At 46.4% G+C, this 23282-nt stretch overlaps 1 protein-coding gene across 2 annotated transcripts; it reads left to right on the top strand.

Moving 5' to 3' along the window:
- Positions 1–16669, top strand: mybpc2a (myosin binding protein Ca). 2 transcript variants are annotated; one of them, XM_088358334.1, is made up of 31 exons: positions 1–343; positions 4753–4791; positions 4881–4889; positions 6033–6053; positions 6692–6706; positions 7265–7348; positions 7453–7601; positions 7663–7780; positions 7863–7911; positions 9434–9490; positions 9546–9718; positions 9779–9911; positions 10067–10191; positions 10767–10872; positions 10937–11106; positions 11820–11985; positions 12372–12478; positions 12549–12578; positions 12886–13025; positions 13097–13256; positions 13372–13476; positions 13548–13736; positions 13848–13982; positions 14215–14382; positions 14454–14542; positions 14972–15167; positions 15448–15587; positions 15697–15856; positions 15930–16066; positions 16150–16336; positions 16533–16669. In XM_088358334.1, exons 1-31 carry the CDS (start codon positions 256–258, stop codon positions 16562–16564), a joined length of 3477 nt encoding a protein of 1158 aa, XP_088214460.1. In that variant the 5' UTR covers positions 1–255; the 3' UTR covers positions 16565–16669. The 2 variants fall into 2 exon arrangements, with proteins under 2 accessions (XP_088214460.1, XP_088214461.1); XM_088358335.1 differs by lacking the exons at positions 1–343; positions 4753–4791; positions 4881–4889; positions 6033–6053 and having other exon boundaries at positions 6687–6706.
- The last annotated feature ends 6613 nt before the right edge of the window (positions 16670–23282 follow it).

Here is a 23282-nt window from a genome sequence, read left to right as displayed (position 1 = left end):
ACCACGGAAATGCACGCGAGGCCCCGAAGGCTCCGTCAGCCCGTTGATTGATTAGCGTGGCGGTCGTTAACACCAGGAATGAGGAGTTCCTCGGGGGCGCTCGGCGTCTCCCGGCGGCCCTGATCTTCTGGTCTCCGTGCTGCTGCCAAGGTTTTAGGTGACAAGTGCTCTGTCAATCCAAGAAGATGAGATGACTGGCAGCGTTAGCAGGAGGAGGAGGAAGGAGGAGGCGGCGAGGTGAGGTGATAAAAAGGGATGGAGCAGGAAGCGAAGGCAGATCCCCGAGACGACGAAGACGCTTTGGAAGTGACTGTGACAGACATGCCTGAGCTCCAGGAGCCTGGTAAGATGTCGCACCAAAGCTGCCGGCATGTCGACACAAAGGAACAGCTAACCGCTAACGTAGCCTGTCAATCACCTTCCACCACTCGACTCCCGACAGGCCTACCGGGAAGCGCTCAGCTTGAGAGAGGATTGAAATTTTATGTTGTATTCGATACTTTAAAACAGGGATTCCGATGGCTTTGAAAAGTTGACGTTAAATGCATTTGAATGAAAGCAGATGATGACTGCTCTCACCCGTGGTTGAACTCTTGAGTTTTGGAGACCAAACATCAAAGGTGTTTAGCATTTCTTGAATTAAGAATTATTTATTATTTGTTAAAATAATTTTTTAATTTTAGAATTTTGTCTTTTTTATATTATGTTTCAAATAGTGTTATTTTTTGCCTGTATTTTTTTCCTCCATTTTAAATTTGTATTTTTTTTAAATCTATTCTATATTTTCATTATTTCCCCGTGTTTGTCGTCTGCTATTATAGTGTTTTTTTTTCCCACCCAATATCTTAATCTACATTTATTAGTCCAATACAGTGGCGTATTCGTCTCTATTTTGTCATAGTTGACGCATTACTCGCTTGTGGTTGGCTTGTGCTGTCGTACCAAATGTTTTGACTTGTCCCGCTCCCAATGGCAAGTCCCAGACGTGTCGTGTTGCAGTAAATTAAATCTGTCGAGTTTGTTCGTCTTTGCGGTCATAAAGCGCAAGGTGTCGCTTTCAAGAATAACCTGGCGTGTCGTGATATCATGCCGCGGGGGCTGTAACGTATGTTGGCGCTGTCATGGAGACTAAAATATGTGCTGTCGCCGCCTTTTGTCAGCTGGCGGGTAAATCACAGCTCGAAACCCGAGACGCCAGTGCAGGAGGAGAGAGGATGGATGGGGAGGCCTCTGCCAAGGCAGGTGCCACCACCTCGTCCTTTCTCCCCCAGTCTTATGTAATTTGGCTGTTCATTCCACCGAGCAGTCCTCTGAGCTACAGTAACTCAAACAAATCTCATTTATTGCATGGATGCAGTCCAGACCTACCTGTGAGTCATTTGAGCACATTTAAATGTGTTAAAATACCTCCTTGAAAGTATTTCTTAGCACCTCTGGAAGCCCAATAAACAGCCACCAGAATAGTTGAGGGTGGTGTGAGGAGATGGCTGGAGGCTGTGCTTGTTCAATGGCGTCACCTCTCCCGTCAAGCAGGCCATCATCATCCTGCCTCGCGACAGGTGCCAAGGGCCTCGAGGATGGAGTCACTTGCCCAGTATGGGGGCCTGTTGATGCTTGCGGGGGTGCGAGGCGAAGGCCTTTAGTTGCAGTGACCCCGCCCAAACCAAATAAGATGACAATTTGAGGATGTTTGCAAACTCAAAAAAACCCTCAACATATGTATGTCTAAAGATTCTGTCACAATTGCTGTAATATTTTCAAAATATGGCCCCCAGAACCAGTTTTTATGCATCATGAGGGAGACCCGCAAAAAATGTCTCGAGATGCCCCGCCCAGAATGACACACGACGTCTGCTGTTTTGGTGTGAATCAGCTATATCGAATGTTTTACTTTGAAGTTTAAAATTTAGAAATTACATCCATCATCAGAGTATCCACCCAAAAGTAAAAATAATACACTGTAGATGTACTCTGCACCAAAAATGCAACTGTTCCAAATGTACACAGCTGCGAACGACTACGACAATAATACAGTTGTTGTCAAATGAAGGATGTTAGCGCAGTAGGCTAATTGGAGTCTATTTTTAGCCTCTGCTTGCAGAGCTGCGAGTCCGCTGAGATTTAAGGCGGCCTCTGCTTTTAAGTGGCTAAAATTCCAAACCAACCTCATTTAGCCACGCAATCACTTCGGAAGCGTGTCTTGTACTTCGCTTGTCGCACCATGGTGCTTTTTATTCCTGGTCTGATAGGGCGGTAAAAAAAACATGATTTGCTTTGAGAAGGATCTATTTTTAAATGTGCGAATGACGGCTGGTTTCATTGGCATTAAGGGCGCTTGAATGGTGGCCATCATTTGGTGACGGGAGGGTGAGCGCCATTATTATCACGTCGCTTGACACACGAGTTAGCTTGACATTCTCCCCATCAGTGCGAATGGTCACCAAAGAGATCCTGGGACTCCGAGTCACGGATGAGGACACCTGTCCTGTCAGCAGTCGTTGATAAAAACCGTAGCAGATTCAAGCAAGATTGCTTTCATTTCAAGAAAACTTCAACATTTTTAGGCAATGTTGACCAGCATGGAACAAAAAGAATGACCTACTTTTCAAATTTTGTTCCCTGAGGCCCAAAAAGTTTTTAAAGTCATTCATGATTATATAATGTTGTTTTATAAGAGAAGGAATGAGAAAAGGAAGTCAGACTAATCAATTGAGACATTTATTTTCTGTGAACTCTGAAATGTGACAATTGGATCGGAAGATGAAAGCTGAATTCACTAATGAGTAGCAACTTCCCACCGATAGCTAAAAATCCTGCGTGGAGTTTGCCAATCACAACTGCCGATTCTGTAAAGCTCCAATGTTGTTGTTTGTCTTGCCACAAATGTTGTTCCGCCCACGCTAGCAGGCGCTAACGGTCTTGGAAGCGCTCGCTAACTTTGACATTCCATCTCGGTCAGGTATGCGATCCATTTTGGAGCGCCAAGGACGGGATGTTTGGCTGCAACGACAGGAATTATGGCTTGTTTGGATTTCGGCTGGGACGGCTTCCTGTGAGGATTTATGAGAGAATCAAGGGGACGTGGTTGTAAGGCTTGTGGGATAAAAAGGTTGTGAAGTGAAGATTATATTTTACGGCCAGACTGTAAACTGATAATTGGAGTTCCTCTAAAACAAATGAATGCTGGAAACCAAAAAGCTCCTGTGGATTGTCTCCAATCCCTGAGGAACCTTTGAGGACTCTCCATCCATCAGTTTTCTTGTCATCTCTTTTTGTCCGTCTTATGATTCTACATCTGCCCCTCCATCCATCAAGTGGCCGCCGCATACTCACGGGAACGAGATGACGGCTCAGAATGTGGTAACGCTATACCGCAATGACAGGAAGTGAACCTGCGCCAAAATGGAAGTGTCCATCTGCCAGGCCACAACAATGAGCGTATGGAAGGAGAGAAGATGACGTTTAGTGGAGATAAACTCTCTCTCCAAAGACATAGCTATTGAATGGCATGTTTTGAGGTGAAACTAGTTTCGGGATGACTTTTGAGGCAGCCACCAAGACCCCAAAAAGTCCGCGTTAAAATGAAATGGCACAATTAGAGTGTTATTTATGGACATGCCTACCAAATTCCATGTTGCTTGCGAAATTTAATTTGGGCACTGAATTTTCAAATTTTCAGTCATTACAAGTTTTAGAAATTGCCGAGCTTCTGACGAATTGTCTTCAAACTTTTGTTTCGGCTCAGTAATGAACACAAAAAGCCACCAGGCTGCTTTAGGAGTGCAGGCGGAGGCCATGCGATAGCACCAAATGCTCTGGAGCTCGGCCACCACCGACTGCTTCTGGTTAGCAGAGATTTGGACGGCTCAGGTGACATCATGTACGTGCACACAGGAAACAGGTGTGTGTTTCTCTGGCTGCAGTTTCGTGACATACTGCACATGCATGATCAAATGTTGGACTTGGATGAGACGCCAAATGTCAGCAGAGATTAGGGACTAACATTCCGGGGAGGTGGCCAAGCGGGACGTTTTTTTTTTCTTCTCATGCCTGTCTTAGTTGTTCCACCATGGTGAGATCCAGAAGTGTTTTTTTGTGTGTGCACTTTGCGTATCTGTCACTACGATGGACAGCCATTCGAAAGCCGTGAAATTGGTAGCGTGATTTGGGTGTTGAACGAAACAAGTTCTAATCCTCATTTTAGCCACTGGATTCCTTTAGATCAGTGGTTCTTAACTTTGTTGGAGGTACCGAACCCCACCAGTTTCATATGCCCATTCACCGAACCCCTCGTTAGTGAATTATTTTCTTTTTAATTCTAGACATAGATGTTTTTTACTGGTGCACAAAATGAGCCATGCATGAACATCACCTTGTTCAAAGAACAAAACCAACACAATGCATGAACTCACAACAAATTACGTACTGGTAAATCAGAATTTACACAATAAATCAAGTTTGTTCGGACCTCCTCAGTGGAGGCTCTGTCGAACCCCTGAGACCGACTCACCGAACCCCTAGGGTTCGATCGAACTCAGGTTAAGAACCACTGCTTTAGATGTTGTGTAGCTTGCAAATATCTTTTGTCAAAGTCCCCGAGCCTCCATTTTGTGTTCTTCAGGGTTTAATTATTGCTTTAATTCAGTAATTGCTTAGGGTCACATTTCATATTTCATGTTTGTTTTATATATTTTGCATCAAGCCAATAATGTAAAGACTTGTTTTAAACTCTTCTCTGTTGTAAAATTGTAGCCGGGGACGGTGATCAAGCTGCAGCAGCGCCCCCTGCTGGTAAGTGAAGAGAATATCATGGTCATTGCGTCACAATAAATGTTTATTCGTTCAATTCTGAAATGTTCTTTTCTGTGTTTCTGTTTCAGACACCAAAGGTGAGAATGTGAGCGTCCAACCTGATGTGTGCATACACTCTTGCAAAATCCCGGCAATCATTTGCACACACACGCACAGAGTGAGTCTTTGAAGAGACAAATCTGGTTGTGAGCACTCATCTAAGTCACCATTCTTCCTCATCGTCGCAGCTGCTCATGCACTAATTCATCTTGCTTGACACACACACACACACACACACACACACACACACACACACACACACACACACACACACACACACACACACACACACACACACACACACACACACACACACACACACACACACACACACGCACACGCACACGCACACGCACACGCGCACGCACACACACACACACACACACACACTCATCCTCCATCAGACTTTGCCTGGCGAACACGAGCGTTGCTTAATCCGACAAGGTGAGCACACAAAAGGTGTTTGTGACTCTCGCGGGGCTCGTTAGCGATTAGCTGCTTCCTGCCCGGAGAGGCAAACATCTCCAAAGATCTTTGAGGAGCCTTCCTTCTACCTCCAGCATCTCTCACACGCACCCAACTGCTACTGTCAGACGCCAGGAATAAAACATTTAGGTGGCGAAAGGGTGAGAAGGGGAATGAAACAAATATTTCCAGAAATACTTTCCTTTAAACCAAAATTCCCCTCCAGATCTTTTTAAGTTCAGTACCAAAGTGATCAAAGGCCGGGACTGCAAACTTGCACAAAGGTAGCTGAAGGACGCATGAAACATTCATCTGCTTGGCCTGCACCATTAGGAAAACACACACGCACACACACACACACTCCATAAATGTTCATTTTTTTTATATATCATTTGCATTTGTGACACATTACTGTGTTTCATTTTGTGTGATTTTTGTGTGTGTGTATTTTCCTTGCAAATGTGTTCCGCATGAGAATTGTTTGACTTTGGATCATAGTAAAACTTGAGTCACTTGTGATGAAATGGCGTGTGAATGTGTTTATGTGTCACATGCTGAACGAAAAGGATCAAGGTTGTTAAGGGTCGTTACCTGTTTACCTGTTGGTAAAATTTGAGCAAAGCGTCTTGCTTCTTTTTATTGATATTGTGACGCTCGTATCAAAAAGGGGCCGACAAAATGTGATGCAGCTTTCGCTTTTGCTTGTCGTCCATCAGAAGATGTCCAGTCCACCTCAGGTGAGCTTGCTTGCTTGCTTGCTTCAGCGTGTTTATGTTTGTCACCAAATGTCTTCCTCCCGCTGCCGCTTTGCTGCCTCCACGTTTTCCTGGCATCCATGTTTCCTCTCACTCAGCAAACTCTGAGCCAAGCGATGGTAAGAAGGTGCCTGCCAACCACAAAACACCCTCACCCAACACCCCCGCTTGCTGTTGGTCTGCTTATGTTTGTTGTGTGGCAGTCAACATGAGTGTATGTGTGTGTGTGTGTGTGTGTGTGTGTCAGAAAGGAACCTTTTAGCAACATTCAGCAATGGATGTTGACTCAGGTACATTAGCAGCATAAAGGTAGCATTTGGCGCTAACAAAATCGTATTTTTATATTACAGAGAAAGCAAGTAGAAACCTGGTGGTGAATTTTGTGTTATTTATTTTTATGACCATGCAGCTGGACATATAGTTGATTTTGACTGACTCGAAAAAAACTATGCAACTGCCGCATAGCTTTCTGCATTTCCACATGGGATTCTTTTGGAAACCTTTTCCGTAACTGCGTAGTTCTGAATGAGTGTTGCTTGCCTTCTTACCCCAAAACAGAAATATGCTTTTATCCAGACTGACATACTTTCTCTCTCCCACCAACACGCGTTACGATGCAGAGTTGCCTCCTGATGGTAAGACTTGCCGAGGATCTGTCTATCTACTGGAATCAGGAAATAGACATGGCTTGATTGATTCATTGGTGTACCTTGTTCTGATTTGAGTCGTTCCTCACTCTGGTCCTCCTCAAAGGACCGTTTTAATTAATCATATTGACTGCATGTAGCACAAATTTGAGGTCGCTGAGTTTTTATGACACATTCTCCACCAACTGAATGTAGCCCATAGGACTAATCTTTGGGTGTCAGGGTAGAAAGGAAAAACGTTCGAGGGGTATCACTGACAAGACATTGTACCCTGAAATGTACAATGCTGTTTTTTTTTATGTGAGTGTGGACACACCTGCCTTCCTTTTCGTGAGAGAAGAGAGTGATTGCGGTTTTGGTGCGCTTGGATTGTTACTGTGTCAGCACAAACTTAGCCAAGGCTTGCAAAGCAGGGCAAACCAGAGTCAAGTGCACTGTTGGTTTGAAAGTACCCCAAAAAGTTTTAAAGATGCATAGCTGCAGGAAGTAAGCAATAGTCAATGTGTGTTTGTGTTGATGGTGACGTAACACGTGTCACCCTGGCAGAGGTCGTCCCGGGTGAGGACCCTCAGCTGTCCCAGCTGACCGGCCTGTTTGCGCTCAAGCCGGAGAGCGCCACCGCCGTTAAAGGTCACCACCACACAAGCTCCTCTGCTCTCGTCTTGCTTGCACAACAGTGAAAAAAAAGGAATGGCAGCTTTAAAAAAGCAACTTGTGTGTGTTTGTGTGAGCAGGTCAAGATGTGACGTTTTTGGCCAAAGTGGACTCGTCCACCCTGATGAGGAAGCCCACCATGAAGTGGCTTAAGGGCAAGTGGCTCGACCTGGGCAGCAAAGCCGGCAAGCACCTGCAATTCAAGGAGACCTACGACAGGAACACCAAGGTAGGCTTCTTAGCTTTGACCGGGATTGGAGTGCTGACTCGGAACTTGTTTGTTATTGCAGATCTACACGTACGAGATGCGTATTGTCAAAGTGGTGGATGGCGACGCGGGCGGCTACCGTTGCGAGGTGACCTCCAAGGATAAGTGTGACAGCTGCACCTTTGAAGTCTCCGTGCAGGGTGCGTCGTTTAATCGCGTTATAATCGGCTCTTATTGGCATGAAGATGAAGGAACCTCAGCGCTATTCTACTTTGCTTTCAGCTGTGGAAGAGCAACAGGATGACAACATTTTGGAGGCCTTTAAGCGATCGTGAGTGTCCAATGTCATTCTGTCTGTCTGTCTGTCTGTCTGTCTGTCCGTCTTATGTTGGGTAACCTCTCGGATGAGGGAGGCTACATCCCAGCAGGATTGCTGAGGCACACATGCAAATCGTAGACATGTCACATGATTATATTAATGCACAGGTGTCAAATTCGGGGCTCGGGAACAAGATCCGGACGGCGATATTTGATTTACTATTAATTGTTAATAATAATTACCATGACTTGTCAAGGCACCACTGTGTTTGTCAATTACTCTATGGTTGCGTTTGTGACGCAATGCAAAATCAGCGTCCACCTTCAGCAGGCGTCCTGGTATCAGTAATCTTCACGTGAAAGCATCATTTTCCCGTCCTCGTTAGCGCCCCAGTGAAGACGAGCAGCGCAGCATACGAAGCGACAGCGCGATATTGAGCTGCCGCGGAGACGTTATTTGTACAGGCCTGGTATTGGAAACGCCAGGAGGAGAAGGAGGAGGAGGAAATGGAAAGCAAAAGGTTGCTTGGAAGTCTGAATTCTTAGGCTGCAAGGTTAAACGTGAGTGATAATGCTCAAAGAATCTTTCTGACCACCGTTGAAGTCTTTTCCAGACACAACTTTCAAATAGAAAAACAGGTGCATCTTTAAAAAATGGCGAATTTTGGTAAAAATTAAATGAATCAAGTAGATCAATTCAAGAATTGAAACTCTTTTTATAGTTAACGATTTTAGCCTCCGTAGTATTAATTATAATAGCTTATAGATGCTCCAATTTTGCAATACTTGTCACAAAGTAAGTGAAAGAAAAGGCCCCCCACAAAAACAAAATGAGGAGCTTTTATGAGAGTCTTGATCCACGAGGGTCAACCACAGTCTGTACATTGCCGCAGGCTTAAAAAGAGCAAAGGCTCATGGATTAGTAAGCACAATGCCCAAAATATCACCCTGGCGTCCAGTAATGTGGCTAATAAGTTGACGAAATACTTTTAATTGCTTGCCATCCTCAGCTTAGTCAAGCGCCCGCCCGCTCGCTCTGCCCTCATCTTGGCACGAAGGTCATCCGAGGCTCCCACAGGCCTTCATGTACAGTAAGAGGCCACGCCGACGTTTTCACGCTCAGCCGAGCGCCGAGCTGCCGCGTCCCGTCGACGAGGTTATTATCGCTCCCCGGGGAGGGTTTGCCCTCCTTCCGGGATTATACCACCACTATCAAGCGCGCACGTTATCCTTGAGTGGAGCGCTCAGCCGTGCAGGCACAAGAGACACTCAGAATTTATATCGGCGTAGGGGGGGGGGGCAGGGGGGCTCTGACGGCAGTAAAACAAATACCGTTTAACGAAACAAAACATTCAACTGTATGCACTTGTAACTGTACAAGAAGGTGACTCGTAATCAGCTCGTCAATCGCGTTGCAAGTGGAACAAGTGGGTGGCTGTAAAAAAAAAAAAAAAAAAAGTTAAGCACAGATAGTAAAGCTGTGCGGTACGGATGAGCGAGCGTAGAAGTTCATCATGAATGTTCTTCCCGCACAGGGGCGATGCAGGCGAAGACGCCGGCGACCTAGACTTCAGCGCTCTGCTCAAAAAAAGGTACGGCCAGCGATTCCCTTTTTTGTGCCCGCTCACCATGATGCTCCACCGTCAGGGAGAAGAAGCAGCAGCAGGCCCCCCGTGAGGAGGTGGACGTGTGGGATATCCTGAAGGCGGCCAAGCCCTGCGACTACGAGAAGATCGCCTTCGAGTACGGCATCACCGACCTACGCGGCATGCTCAAGAGGCTGAAGAAGATGAAGACGGTGGAGCCCAAGAAGAGCGACGGTGAGATGGGATGGGTGGAGGCCAGGTGGGCGGGGGCCTAAGTCCATGTTGCGCTCGCAGCCTTCCTCAAGAAGCTGGAGTCCGCCTACTCGGTGGACAAGGGCCGCAGGATCCAGCTGAGCGTGGAGGTGGCCGACCCCAACGCCCCCATCAAGTGGCTCAAAAATGGGCAGGAGATCAAACCCTCGGCCAAGTGAGTGCATATATGTGATCAATGTTGTGCAATCAAAATTGAATCACATTTTATTTTCCCTTTCCCTTGCTGCTCGGCAGCTGGAAGTCCCAAACAATTGTTGAGCTTGCGTCACCGCGCGACTGTATTCCCCGTGACGTCTCTTTGTGCTTCAGGTACGTGTTTGAGTGCGTGGGCAACCGGCGCACGCTTACCATCAACAAGTGCAACCTGTCGGATGACGCCGCCTACGAGTGCGTGGTGGGCGAAGACAAATGCTTCACCGAGGTCTTCGTCAAAGGTAGCTGACTCACCTGTTGTCTTCTCAAACACTTCCTCATCTGCAATGAAAACAACTCAAGGCCAGTACAAAAAAGATACAATCGACAATACAGTCATATGATTTCAAATACAAATGGAATGGAATGAAATGAAATACAATTCGTCAACTTAAAACAATATAAATATGAACTACAAATAACATGATGCGGTTAAGAATGCTTTATAAATGGCATGTATTCATTTCAATTTGTTATATAATAAAATAGAATTAAATGCAATTTAAATAAATACAAGATACAAATGTCATCAATATGAAATATACAATGATATAATGTACACAAAAACCACTATAAGAAGTTTGTGTGCACAAAAAAAGCACTGTCAGAAGTTTGCGTTTTTATGACTAAACTCTAAAGCCCATTGATGGTTTTGAGTGAGTGAATGCGTCATCGTTTGAAGGTGGCTTCTGAAGGCCACATTAAGGACTGACCAACTCAAGTATGACATTAAAAAATACATGGAAGTTTTATTTATTTTTTTATTCTTAAATCCACCAACAGCCACGAATTTAAAATTGATTCTGTTGTCCTTTAGAGCCCCCAGTGACCATCACCAAGCTTCTGGATGACGTCCACACGGTGGTGGGCGAGAAGGTGGAGTTTGAGGTGGAGGTCTCAGAGGAAGGGGCGCACGTCAAATGGTCAGCGACACCTTTTGCCGTTTTGTATGGCGACGGAGGTGAACGAGTGCTCGTCGGTCTTTAGGATGAAAGACGGCGTGGAGCTGACCAAAGAGAGCGCAGCTTCCAAGTACAGATTCAAGAAGGATGGCAAGAAGCACCTTTTGATCATCAACGACGTAACCAAGGAGGACATCGGCACCTATTTTGCCATGACCAACGGCGGAGAGTCCAAGGCTGAGCTAGAAGTGGAAGGTACCCGCGTGGCTGCTTGCCTTATTTGTATGATCGAGTAAACTATTGTGTATGTAGAGACTCAAAGTCCCAATTTTTCATTTGCAGCTCACCAGAAGATAAATAGTTATCTTTCTTTTCTGCAGTTGTCCAGTTCGATTGCTCAACTCACCTTGGACTTTGAAGTTTAAGGCTTGGGTCTTATTTATAACTCTCACATTGTGACTTACTCCCACCAAATGTGGAAATCAGGTTGACAGCGTGTGGCGGTACTCAACATTAAACGAAGATAACCCATCAAATCGTGCGTGAAACCAATGTGAAAGCCGACAGGGGGCCGAGACGCAAACTAATTGGTCGTCAGTGTTGGTGGGGTGCTGACAGGTATTTCAATTAGCTTAGCCATCGCTACGTGTTGATGTTTTCCATTCGGACAAGCGTGGGAACTCATCAATTAGCTTGTGCCGTAATTAATATTGCTCAATTTTTCTGCGAGCGTGTCTATCGTGACGCTATCAGTCAGGCTAATTTGCTCTACACGTCCGAAACTGATGACGAGGTCGCGGCTTCCGCTTCCTCGCTACACTGTCAAATCTCTGGAGTGTTCCTTCAACGTTGCTTCAAAAATGCCAAGAATGTGGACCAAAGTTTGAGAGGAAACAAAAAAAATCTGCTTTTTGGCTCGGAAGCGGCTGCTAACAGCTAAGCTAACAGCAACTTTTTCTCTTGTACAGATAAAGAACTGCAAGTCCTGCAGAGCATTGCCGACCTGACGGTGAAGGCCAGTGACCAAGCCGTGTTCAAGTGCGAGGTGTCCGACGAGCATGTGACGGGCAAGTGGTTCAAGGACGGCGTGGAGGTGCAGCCCAGCGAGCGCATCAAGATGACTCACATCGGAAGGTAGCGTCAGACCGGGAATAATCCGAGCTAAGTGAACTTGTGACAATGTCAGTCTGGTGGCCACGCCAATCATTGAGGCAAACAACATGCAATCAAGACCACATGATTCATTTGACCCATTTTTTTGGAATAGGCAACAATTTGCAAAAGTGCAGCCTCTTAACACACACAGATAAGCACACATGCACCCCCCCGAGGGTTGCCGACTTCTCTGCGTAATCCCTCCATCACAAACACGGCAAGGCGACAGCGGTCACACAAGGTGAAAGCCATTTGGGACAATTTTGTTGCCGGGGAAAAGAAGCGCAAGAACGACTCCTCTGTGTCGCTTAATTGCCGCTGGAGCAGTGACTGTGGTCTCCATGGCAACCCCGCCATGTCTCCAGGACACACAAGCTGACGATCAACGACGTGAAGCCCTCCGACGTGGGAGATTATACCTTCGTGCCCGATGGCTACGCGCTCTCCCTGTCGGCCAAGCTCAACTTCCTGGGTGAGCCGCGAAATTAGCATCTTGTTATTTGGGACAAACTTGCGCTGACTCATCCGTTCTTTTCTTGCAGAAATCAAGATTGACTATGTTCCCAGGCAAGGTAAGTCCCAAGCTCTTATTCCTTGAGCATCCGGTTGTTATTACTATATTATTTACGCATCTGTTAATCAGTAATAATGACATTGTTGTTCTTATCTTGATTTGTACTTTTATGTTTATAGTAGTATGCGGAAAGGTACAATTACAGAATTATGAAGTATTTACACATCAAATAATTATGATTGGGTTTTCATTCCTTGATATATTGTCTGGATGGAATTGCATCCTAAACCAAGCAATCAGTAATCAAGCAGGATTATTCGAGTAGTATTCGGTAGATACTGCTAGTACTTCATGTCACGTGACAGACCCACCCAAGATCCACTTGGACACCAGCGGGACGGGGAGCAAGAACACCATCACGGTGGTGGCCGGGAACAAACTTCGCTTTGACGTGGAGATCTCGGGCGATCCGCCTCCAATCGTGTGCTGGATGAAAGGCGACAAGGTGAGCGAGGAGGCAATGAGTGTCGTCCACTTTCACATGACTCACCGGCTGTTTTCCGGTTGGTGCCGTAGACGGTGAGCGAGGCGGAAGGGAGGGTCCGCGTGGAGACCAGGAAGACCCTGAGCAGCTTCGTCATCCAGGGGGCGGAGAAGGAAGACGAAGGATTCTACTCGCTCACCGTCACCAACCCCGCCGGAGAGGACAAGGCCGAGCTCTTCGTCAAGGTCGTGGGTCAGTTGGGCGTAGCCTGTTTCCTATGTCGCTACACCGATTAGCATTTGGCTATCTTTGGGATTTGCTTTTTCACATGAACCCGCCTTCTGTCCCTTCTACGTGTGCACACCAGACGTGCCCAACCCTCCTGAGAACGTGAAATGCACATCGGTGGGCGAGAACTGCGCCACCATCATCTGGGACCCTCCCGCCTTTGATGGCGGCGTGCCCATTAAAGGTGACCTGCGCCCCCCCTCAAAAAAAAATCTTCATCTTCACTTCCAACACTGAATAACGTCCTGTCTTTAGGTTACCTGATGGAGAGGAAGAAGATCGGCTCCTCCAGGTGGACCAAACTCAACTTTGACGTGTACGAGTCCATCACATATGAGGCCAAGAAGATGATCGAGGGTGTGCTTTACGAGATGAGGGTCTTTGCCGTCAACGGTATTGGCATCTCGCAGCCCAGCTTCAACTCCAAGCCCTTCATGCCCATTGGTGCGCACACACTCCTTTCATTCGTTCCTTCGTGTCACGATCACACTGCAGAGACATCTCATCCCTAACGTGTCTCCACGAGGTATTGAAGCGTCTCTCGTCTCCCACCAGCCCCCACCAGCGAGCCCACTCGCCTCTCAGTGGAAGATGTGACTGACTCCACCTGCGCTCTCCGGTGGCTTCCTCCTGAGAAAGTGGGACCGGGCGGCATTGACGGTTACATCATCGAGTACTGCAAAGAAGGAAGTAAGTTGCATGCAAGCTGGCCATTGCTGACCCTGAAAGGAAAAAAAAAAAGCACAAGGCAGCCATTTAATGCTAAATGAGGCCGTAATTCTCAACATGAAGCTTTACTGAGGGGAATAAAAAATGAAAACTGTCCTAATAAAGTGAGGAAATGTACTTCGATAATAATTAATGGTCATGATGAGTTCCTCAAGTTGAATAAGGCACGAAGCAGCCTCTCGATCGCCTTCAGGTGACGAGTGGGTGGAGGCCAACAAGGAACTGGTGCAGAAGAACCAGTACCGGGTGAAAGATCTGCCAGTGGGTGAGAAGATGCTGTTCAGGGTGGTGGCCATCAACATTGCCGGGCGCAGCCCCCCCGCCACGCTCTCCCAGGCCGTCACTATCAGAGAGATCATGGGTCAGACCAGAGACCGGCCAGCTGGTGCACTCAAGTCAGATGGAAATAAGAAAGTTCTCTCTTTTCTACAGAACATCCTAAGATACGCTTGCCGCGCCACCTTAGAACCCGACTGGTGAAAGTGGTCGGAGAGAAGGTCAACTTGGTCATCCCCTTCCAGGTTAGTGTTGCAAATCGCAAATAAATATATATAAATAAGCATTAAATAAATAAATACGTAAATAAATAAAAAATGTGGTCTTTTCTAGTAATCTTCTGTTTTGTAGTTGACACCCCCAAACAATGTTAGCTGTAGACTCAAATAGCCAAAAATATCCCTAAAAAAATAAATCAGTGCATCGGCACAAAGTAGGTCAAGTGGCGGCGAAGGAACGACTGGCACATTTAGAACCGCTGACTTGCCCATTTTAATATTTGATTCCCTGTTTTTTTTTTTTGTGTGTGTGAATGTGCTAAATGCACTCAGGACCCTTCAGGTTTCAGCCCAGGTGATGCTTTTGGCTTTTGGGCTTGGAAATGTTGACATTGCAGGAATGCAAAATAAAAGTGGAGAATTTTGTCAATTCTTTGGGGTCTTGTATGTTTGCAGGGTAAACCTCGCCCAGTGGCCACCTGGCTCAAAGACGGCAAAGTCCTAGAGGACCGAAGCGTGGGTACGCGCTCCAGCGAGGTGGACTCCATCCTCTTCATCCGCTCGGCTGAGAGGCTCCACTCGGGCACGTACACGCTGGCCGTGCAGATCGAGAACATGGAGGACCGCGCCGACATCTGCATCCAGGTGGTGGGTGAGTCGCCGCTTTGGAAACGTTGCGGGCGAACGCAAATCTCATCAAAGGCGCCATCGCGAGTCCTCATTCGCGACTTGCCAAAGTCATCAAAGCTGCGTGCTAATCCTCAGCGCCGGCTCATCGCTCATCTCTTCACAGGTCAGCAGGATTACGCCACGGGATTATTTGTGTGTCGAGCGGGATTAAGTTCATACTTGATGCTTGAGAAGGTTGAGCTAATGAGAGGATGAACTCGTCTTCCAGAAAGTACATGGCTGTGATGTGTTTCTCGAGGTAGAAAAGCCGGGCCCCCCCTTGGAGGTACGCGTCGTTGACATTTGGGGCTTCAACGCTTCGCTGGAGTGGAAGCCGCCCAAAGATGACGGCAATGCCGAGATCATCGGTTACACCATTCAGAAGGCCGACATGAAGACCAAGGTGGGCCTCCATCTTGAACTGGCTTCAATGTTTTGTGTTTGTATTTTTAAGCCTAAACTAACTAACAGCAACCTAACTCGAAGCTCAACCCTCGACTGATCTGGTTCAGGATTGGTTCACCGTGTACGAGCACAACCGGCGGCCTAACTGCACCGTATCCGACCTGGTCATGGGCAATGAGTACTCCTTCCGAGTCTTCAGTGAGAACGTCTGTGGCCTGAGCGAGCAGCCCGGCATCAGCGGCAACACGGCACTCATCTGCAAGACGGGTACGTCCAAGGCCGCATTGAAAAAGGTTCCAAATAAAAAGGCAACACAAATGAAGTATTTGACTTCCTCCAGGTTTGGACTACAAGCCTCCGCCCTTCAAAGAGAGGGACCAGAGCGCTTCCCCCAAATTCACGGCGCCCCTGGTGGACCGGACTGTGGTGGCGGGCTATAGTGCGGCCATTAGCTGCGCCGTCCGTGGCCACCCAAAGGTGTGCTCGCGCGCGCCCTGTTCGCGCCGCTCGTTAGCATCCGCTCTAGTCGCGAGGGAGACTCGCTTGTCTTCCCACCCTAGCCCAAGATCATCTGGATGAAGAACAAGATGATCATCGGTGAGGATCCCAAGTTCCTGATGCAGAACAACCAAGGCGTGCTGACACTGAACATCCGCAAGCCCAGCCTGTACGACGGCGGGCGCTACACTTGCAAGGCCGTCAACGCGCTCGGCGAGGACGAGGTGGAGTGCAAGTTGGAGGTCCGAGGTACGTAGGACTCCAAGTGCCCGTCTGCTACTTTTGAGAATTTTATCAGTCATTTATTTAGACTTAGACTCAACCTTATGGGGTCTTGCCTTCAAATGTGTTGTCACCGTTTTAGTAATGATGCTAATGATATCTTGAGTGTTAGTTGTACCTTTGCCATGACATCATCATCACGGTTATCGGTTTTCTCCCGCAGTGGTCAAGGAGAAAGAAGAAATAAAGAAATGAGAAGGGACCCGATTGGATGACCAGATACGTAAATATAATTTCATGTGCTGTCAACCGTTAGTGTCACATATTTGTGTGCGTATAAAGTCCTTCAAGTACATCTGCTGCCGTCTTCACTGAGTCTGTCGTCATTTCCGAAACCGCCGGCGCGTCCCGCCAGTGATGCAATCACGATTCAGCCAGGATTGGATGACAGCAAGTCACTGATTATGTACAAATACCGCTTACTTAAAGGGCTGCGACACCAAAACATTGATGCTAGTTTCCTTAGCCCGTCTATGCCCTTTTGCACTGCGTGTTAGCATTAAGCTAGTGGACTTTTCTAAGACGGTTATGTAGTTTGCTTAAATATGCAACATTGATCCTCCATGCTCTGATTTTGAAGTCAAGGGAGCACTGGAGTTGTTCTCTCTCTCTCGTTCGTTCGTTCTCTCTCTCTCTCTCTCTCTGTCTCTCTCTCTCTCTCTCTCTCTCTCTCTCTCTCTCTCACTCTCTCTCTCTCTCTCTCTCTCTCTCTCTCTCACACTCACACGCACACACACACACACACACACACACACACACAGACACACACACACACACACGTTTGTTGAGTGTTGACCCATTGGTGCAAGCAGCAGGTTTCAGGGTCTCATTAGCACGGAACATGAGTGGCTCATTAAGGCACCCCAACAACAGCGGCCTAATTAGCTCTCTCTCGTTCTTCGGCTCGCTGGCTCGGGTTCTCTCTCTTTGCCGCGCTTTCCCGCGTCACTGCTAAGCAAACCAATTAGCGCTAATTCGTGCGGCCGCAAAACAAACACGACGCAGCCATGAGGGAGGACGGCGAAACCCTCGCAGACGTGACCGCGCCAACCAAAACAGCCAGACCATGTTGAATCATTGCTAGCAAAAAACAAAAACAAAACAACAATAAACTGAAATTTCCGATCATTTGAGATGTCAACTGCATTGCATTCATCTTAAAATGAACATGATGGTTCCCAAATTTTACTTCTAAATATTATTCAAATTTTTTTTTATCTCAAATTTAGTACATTTTCAATTCAAATGATTTATTTTTGAACAAATATTTCTTACATTACACTTTTCAAACTAACCAATGTATTGACATTTAATTACCAAGTTTTTATTTTTAAAGTCCAACTTTTCAGGATAAAATAGCTGCATTATTTACATGAATTGTGTTATTTCTATGAAAAAGAAAAAAAAAATACACTAAATTTGCTCAGGTACATTGTATGTATGTCGGCCATTTGTATGATGCTGAAATGACAAACAGCAAACAAAATGTTGTTGAACGGTCACACAGGAGACTTGCAGTGCAGCACAACGCCGCAAATGGGTTTGTGTTTGTTTTTTTCCCGTTCACCTGAAAGCCAGCGGGAGGCATGTTCTTGGGATGATTGACACATCAAAGTGTGTGTGTATACACGCACCATGTGGGGCTTCAGGAGAAGAACAGCATGTTACCACCTGAGCTTCTCACACACACACACACACACAGACACACACACGCACGCACGCACGCACGCACACACACACACGCACACACGTTTCGTCTACCTTGCATGTATCTAGCATGTGTTGATGTTTTTCAAATATTTCCCCCCTTCCCTCTTTCTAGTGTAATTGTATATTTTTTCGTTTGAGTGCACCCATGCGTCCGCAACGTTCCGTCGGTATTTCAGCAACTTGATGATGTCGTCACGTGTCGGCGGCCTCCGCCAACGAGGGTGGAGACGGCGAGCGAGGCATCAAGTGGAGTGTGGCACTTGTGCGAGAGCCTTTGGCTTGATTCAAATGGTTGCTATGGTTTCCGGATGTTTCCATGGAAATGCTGCCTGCCAATAAAATGAATGCGAGAGAGAGAGAGAGCAAGCGAGTGGCGGCGGATCTTTGCGGCAGGTTGGCAGGATGGTGAAAAGGGGGGTGGGCAGTAAATGGGAGTAAACAAGTGAGATGGTCACCATGGCAATGCAGCAGGTCAATCCATAGGAGCCTGTTAATCAACCTCTCAGAAGATTTTCTTGGCGTTGCAGCCTTCTATCCTTTCTTCCCTCGGTCCCAGTCCTTCCATCCGTGGCCTGTCGTCTCTGAAGGACGGAAATGTTCCCGCATTTCTGCGTCACCACGGCAACACTGCAGTGAGCAATTGCTGCAGGAGATGCAAGGGCTGGGGTGGGGGGTAGTCTGGGCCCGTGTGAACAATACTAATGCCACTTCACTCATCAAAGCACCCCCCCATGAACCTTGCTGCTAACTCTAACCCTAGTTTGAAACACTAACCCCATTTTTTTTTCTGATAGCGCCATCGTGAGTGGCAGCCTCACAGCAGTGTTCTCTCTATTCTCCCTATTTCTCTTCATTTCCTTCTTTCTCTTTCTTTTTGTTCTTTTCTCAGTTATTAAGCTAGTGCTCATGTCATCTGTATATCTTTTATATATCCACCCTGCGGTATGAATGCTGCTGGAAAACTGAATTTTCCCCCTGGAATCACTAAAGTATTGTTGGAAAATTTTATCATATGGGAGGCAAGGGCACCCCAATTGCCTTCCGCCTCATATCAACCATCACCTGTGTCCAACCTCTTCAACGCGTGATCGTTTTCCTCTAATGACAAAAATATTCAGATAAATAAAACTCACACCAGGTTAGTTCAATTCCAGCCGATTATCTTAAGTCTGCGTTCAGGAAACTACGGCGCCGGGCGTTCTCCCCCAAGACATAGAAAAACCGTGCCCCATAAAACAACACACACAGATGGCCTGCTATATGTCATCCAATCTTTTGCAGCTCTTGAATTTTTGCAATTCGTTAAAACAGTCTCATTTCTTCATCTCCTTGGTCTTGGTGAACTCTCTTGTCCAACGATGAACTATAAACAATATTAACCCTTGCTAATGTCATCATCTTTTACCATACCAAAGTTCTAACACTTTTCATGCATGCTTCCGAAACACACAATTCACTTTCAAAACATCTTGCCTATTGAACAGACCTATTGAGCAACATGTATTTTCTGGTGTCGAAGGATTACACATGTGCCGAGTATAGTATATGCATACTTCGGAATACTTAATACTTACTTAGTTGAACTAATCATTGTATATTATCTATCTATCTATCTATCTATCTATCTATCTATCTATCTATCTATCTATCTATCTATCTATCTATCTATCTATCTATCTATCTATCTATCTATCTATCTATCTATCTATCTATCTATCTATCTATCTATCTATCTATCTATCTATCTATCTATCTATCTATCTATCTATCTATCTATCTATCTATCTAAGCCTAGTTTTTGACCCCAGTTTGTAGCACTAACACTAATTTGAAACACTAACTCCAGTTTTTGACACCAGTTTGAAGCGCTAACCCTAATTTGAAACACTAACCCTCGTTTTTGACTCCAGTTTCAAGCAGTGACCTTAATTTGAAACACTAACCCTAGTTTGAAATCCTAAATGGAGATTAAAACCTTAATTTTAAACTATATCCATACTATACTCATCATAAACATACATTTTCAAGACGGATTATTCTGAAAACAGTTTTTATTTAAGATTATAAGGGATGCAGTCTCCGCGGCTCGTGTCAGTTTTTTGTCCTGGCATGTTGTTTTTTTTGTGCGCAAGTGTGCCTAATGAAATGTCTTGAATGCCATTCCACGTCGTCGTCCTGCTGTCGAATCAATAACTCATCTCTCAACGTCCCCCCGCACATTCCCCGCAGGAAAACAAGCGTCCTTCCAGCGGTCGTGCAAAGACGACCGGGAAAGATCATTGAGCAACTACACTAAAAGGACAAGAAGAAGATGAGGATGGACGCATGAATGGATGGATGTGTGCGTGCATGTGGGGCAAGATGGGGGCCGCCCTTGATGGCCGTCAAAGACTCTCGACGGCAACCTTGACCTCCAGACGACGCTGGCCACTGCCTCCTGCTCGTCCTCTACCTCCTCCACAATGTGAGATATCACTTTGATTCCAACCATGTGCGACGATTGACATTTCCATCACCGCTGCTGGCCAATCACGCGTGGTCAAGTTAAATGCAGCTGTGGGACAGCCGACATCACCATTGAACTCACTTTGAATGGAACACTCAGCCTCACTGGTTAATTTGCATTGAGACCAGTGCCCCACCCAGCTCAGAACATTACTGGGCTCATCTCATTCTTCTACTTGCATGGTCCTCGCTCCTCCCTTTACATGCTAACACCTCCCACCAGAAAGTCCATCAAGGAGGGAGGAGATTGACAAAGGAGCCAGAAGGGCATTGGTGGAATTGTTTTGAAGTAATGATGATCACTCCTCGAGGTCATCATTGGGTGGAGACGTCTGCTACAACAAGATTTCTGTGAAGGTTGGCTGTTAATTCTGCTTGCAATGGGAGACCAGAAAGAGACTTTGATACTCATGACTACCACCTACAGCACTGGAGTGGAACAGCAAAGACAACAGGAAGTGAGCTATAAGCATGTTTTGCATGAGAACACGATCGAGATCTTACGCGATGCTGCAGGTGGCCGGAAAATGGCAAACAAGAAAGAGGGAGAAGGCCAACGAGCATGAGGACGTGTGATTCAAGGAAAGAGGGCGTGGGTGAGAAAAGTTGCCCCCCCTTTCCGCCATTACCCTGCCTCACCCCCTGCTGCCCTTTCGCCCCGCCCCCTCGGTGGGGGCATGGAGAAGAGTCATTGGTCCTGCGGCGCTGGGTGACATATAAGCGAGGCGGCGGCCTTTCTCCTTCGCGCACACACACACGCATGTGCGCACGCATGCACACACACACACACACAAACACACAAACACACAAACACACACACACATTTGAGTCACACACAAAGATCTCACATTCTCACACACACACACACACACACACACACACACACACACACACACACACACACACACACACACACACACACACACACACACACACACACACACACACACACACACACACACACAAACAAAGGGCCCAATCTGGTCTGTGCATACATGACAAGTAGGCTACAGGGTGCAAAGACGAGATATCTCACCACAGGTCCTTCTGTGTCATGGTTTATTCTTTGTGTCAAATCGAGAACAGAAATTTGCTCTTGTTTTTTATAGAAATTAAGGTGTTGATAAAATACATACACTTGACATACATATACAGCTCACTATGTAGACTTGTTTGAAGTAAACAAGTCAACATATTCCTCATTTTATGACATTTGTTCTTGCTGTTTTCAATTCATTTTTCTGCAGTGAGGAAAATGCCCCGCCTGACTGACGCGGGGGTGTACACATAAAGCGTTTAAAAAAAAAAAAAAATCAATACGGGCTGTCAAAGTTGATTTCATCTTGATGACGCTTTACAAATGCTTTCTTTCTTAAAAAAGCAAAAGTTCAACAGCCAGGAGTGAACGTGCGTGCGGCGGGCTTGAAAGGATCGTTTTGGCCTTTTTGAGCACGCGCGACCTCAGCCTCAGCAGACGGCTCAATTATCACAACGGCGGCTTACATCCAGGCTTCCGCTGCATCACCATTTACACTTCAAAGGCCGAAAAGGCGGCGCCGGCGTTCCTGCCCGGCCTCATCCCGACGGGAAGCCAAGCCGAGGTGGCCGCCGAGAGCATAAAGCGGAAAAGGCCAAAACGGCTTTTCAGGAGCGGCTGGCTCAGCACATTCCAAAGCAGTCACGGAGTCTTCCCCACATTCCCGCCCACAAAAGCTCCACTTTTCCACATTTGAGCGTGACGTCCCAAAGCGGCAACGGCGGCGGGGGCGGCAGCCATTTCCAGGGAAAACCTTTCATCGCCCACGTCGGACTTCTGTAGAAGGCCCCGAGAGCTTCGTGGCCACACCGCTTCCTGATAACTTCAGAACTAGCAAACCCACGGCAGGTGTTGCGGGCTAATTTCCTGGGACTTTTTCAAAAAATTAGCCTCTGACCCCTGTTTCACCGAACGATATCAAATTGGCTGGACATAACTGCATGAAAAAGTCGTATCATGGAAAATACACTTTTTTTCCTTTCATATTCATTTTATTGTGTACTCTGAGTCTCCAAGATTGTAAAAATCCCTCCAGGTGCTGCAGAGATACTTTTATGATCTATTTGGGGGATATTTTTTTACTCCGTTCAGTTTTTTCCATTTTTTATTACGTATTTCTATCTATTACATCACATCCGTTGGGGCAGGACTACCAAACAAGGTAATGTGTGTGGCCCAAACGGTTTCGCAAATCCGCCATCTTTATTACTCGGTGAGACTTTTGTAGTCCAAACAACTCAAGGATGCCGAAGTGGAGAGATCAAAATGTTCCATTGTTGGATGCATCAATCCGCGCAACTCATTGCACCGTCCCCCAGCATCAGAACCTCAAAGAAGTGCCTGGTCAAATTTAATTTTTCATGCAGTGTTCCCATGTTTGTGGGCAAAGTCCTGCTTGTTCAAGGACGAGTGTTTCAGAAATCTTTTGTCAGTATAGAGAAGGATTCACTGAAAGACTTCATTTTGTTGATGGTTCAGTTCCTTCAATCTATGGAAACGACGGACACAGTAAAGCGACAAGCTTGAGCTGACACAAAAAAAACCCAACGTATTTTTCTTTCATATTATTGTGTGTCCATGCACTCGTTTTCATAGCATTAGCTAGGGTGACCAGACGTCCTCTTTTCCCCGGACACGTCCTAGTTTTTTGGGGGGAATTTC

Source organism: Syngnathus floridae, chromosome 17 (assembly GCF_059516105.1).
Source record: "Syngnathus floridae isolate MCC-2025c chromosome 17, RoL_Sflo_1.0, whole genome shotgun sequence".
NCBI classification, from domain to species: domain Eukaryota; kingdom Metazoa; phylum Chordata; class Actinopteri; order Syngnathiformes; family Syngnathidae; genus Syngnathus; species Syngnathus floridae.
Note: the sequence above shows the minus strand (reverse complement) of the source record. Positions and strands in the feature narration are given on the sequence as shown.

Bases quoted from the DNA above. Each gene is read 5' to 3' on its own strand.
- mybpc2a (XM_088358334.1), top strand. From the start codon at position 256: ATGGAGCAGGAAGCGAAGGCAGATCCCCGAGACGACGAAGACGCTTTG. The intron at 13,026-13,096 runs GTGAGCGAGGAG...TTGGTGCCGTAG, and splicing joins GCTGGATGAAAGGCGACAAG to ACGGTGAGCGAGGCGGAAGG. The intron at 16,067-16,149 runs GTGTGCTCGCGC...TTCCCACCCTAG, and splicing joins CCGTCCGTGGCCACCCAAAG to CCCAAGATCATCTGGATGAA.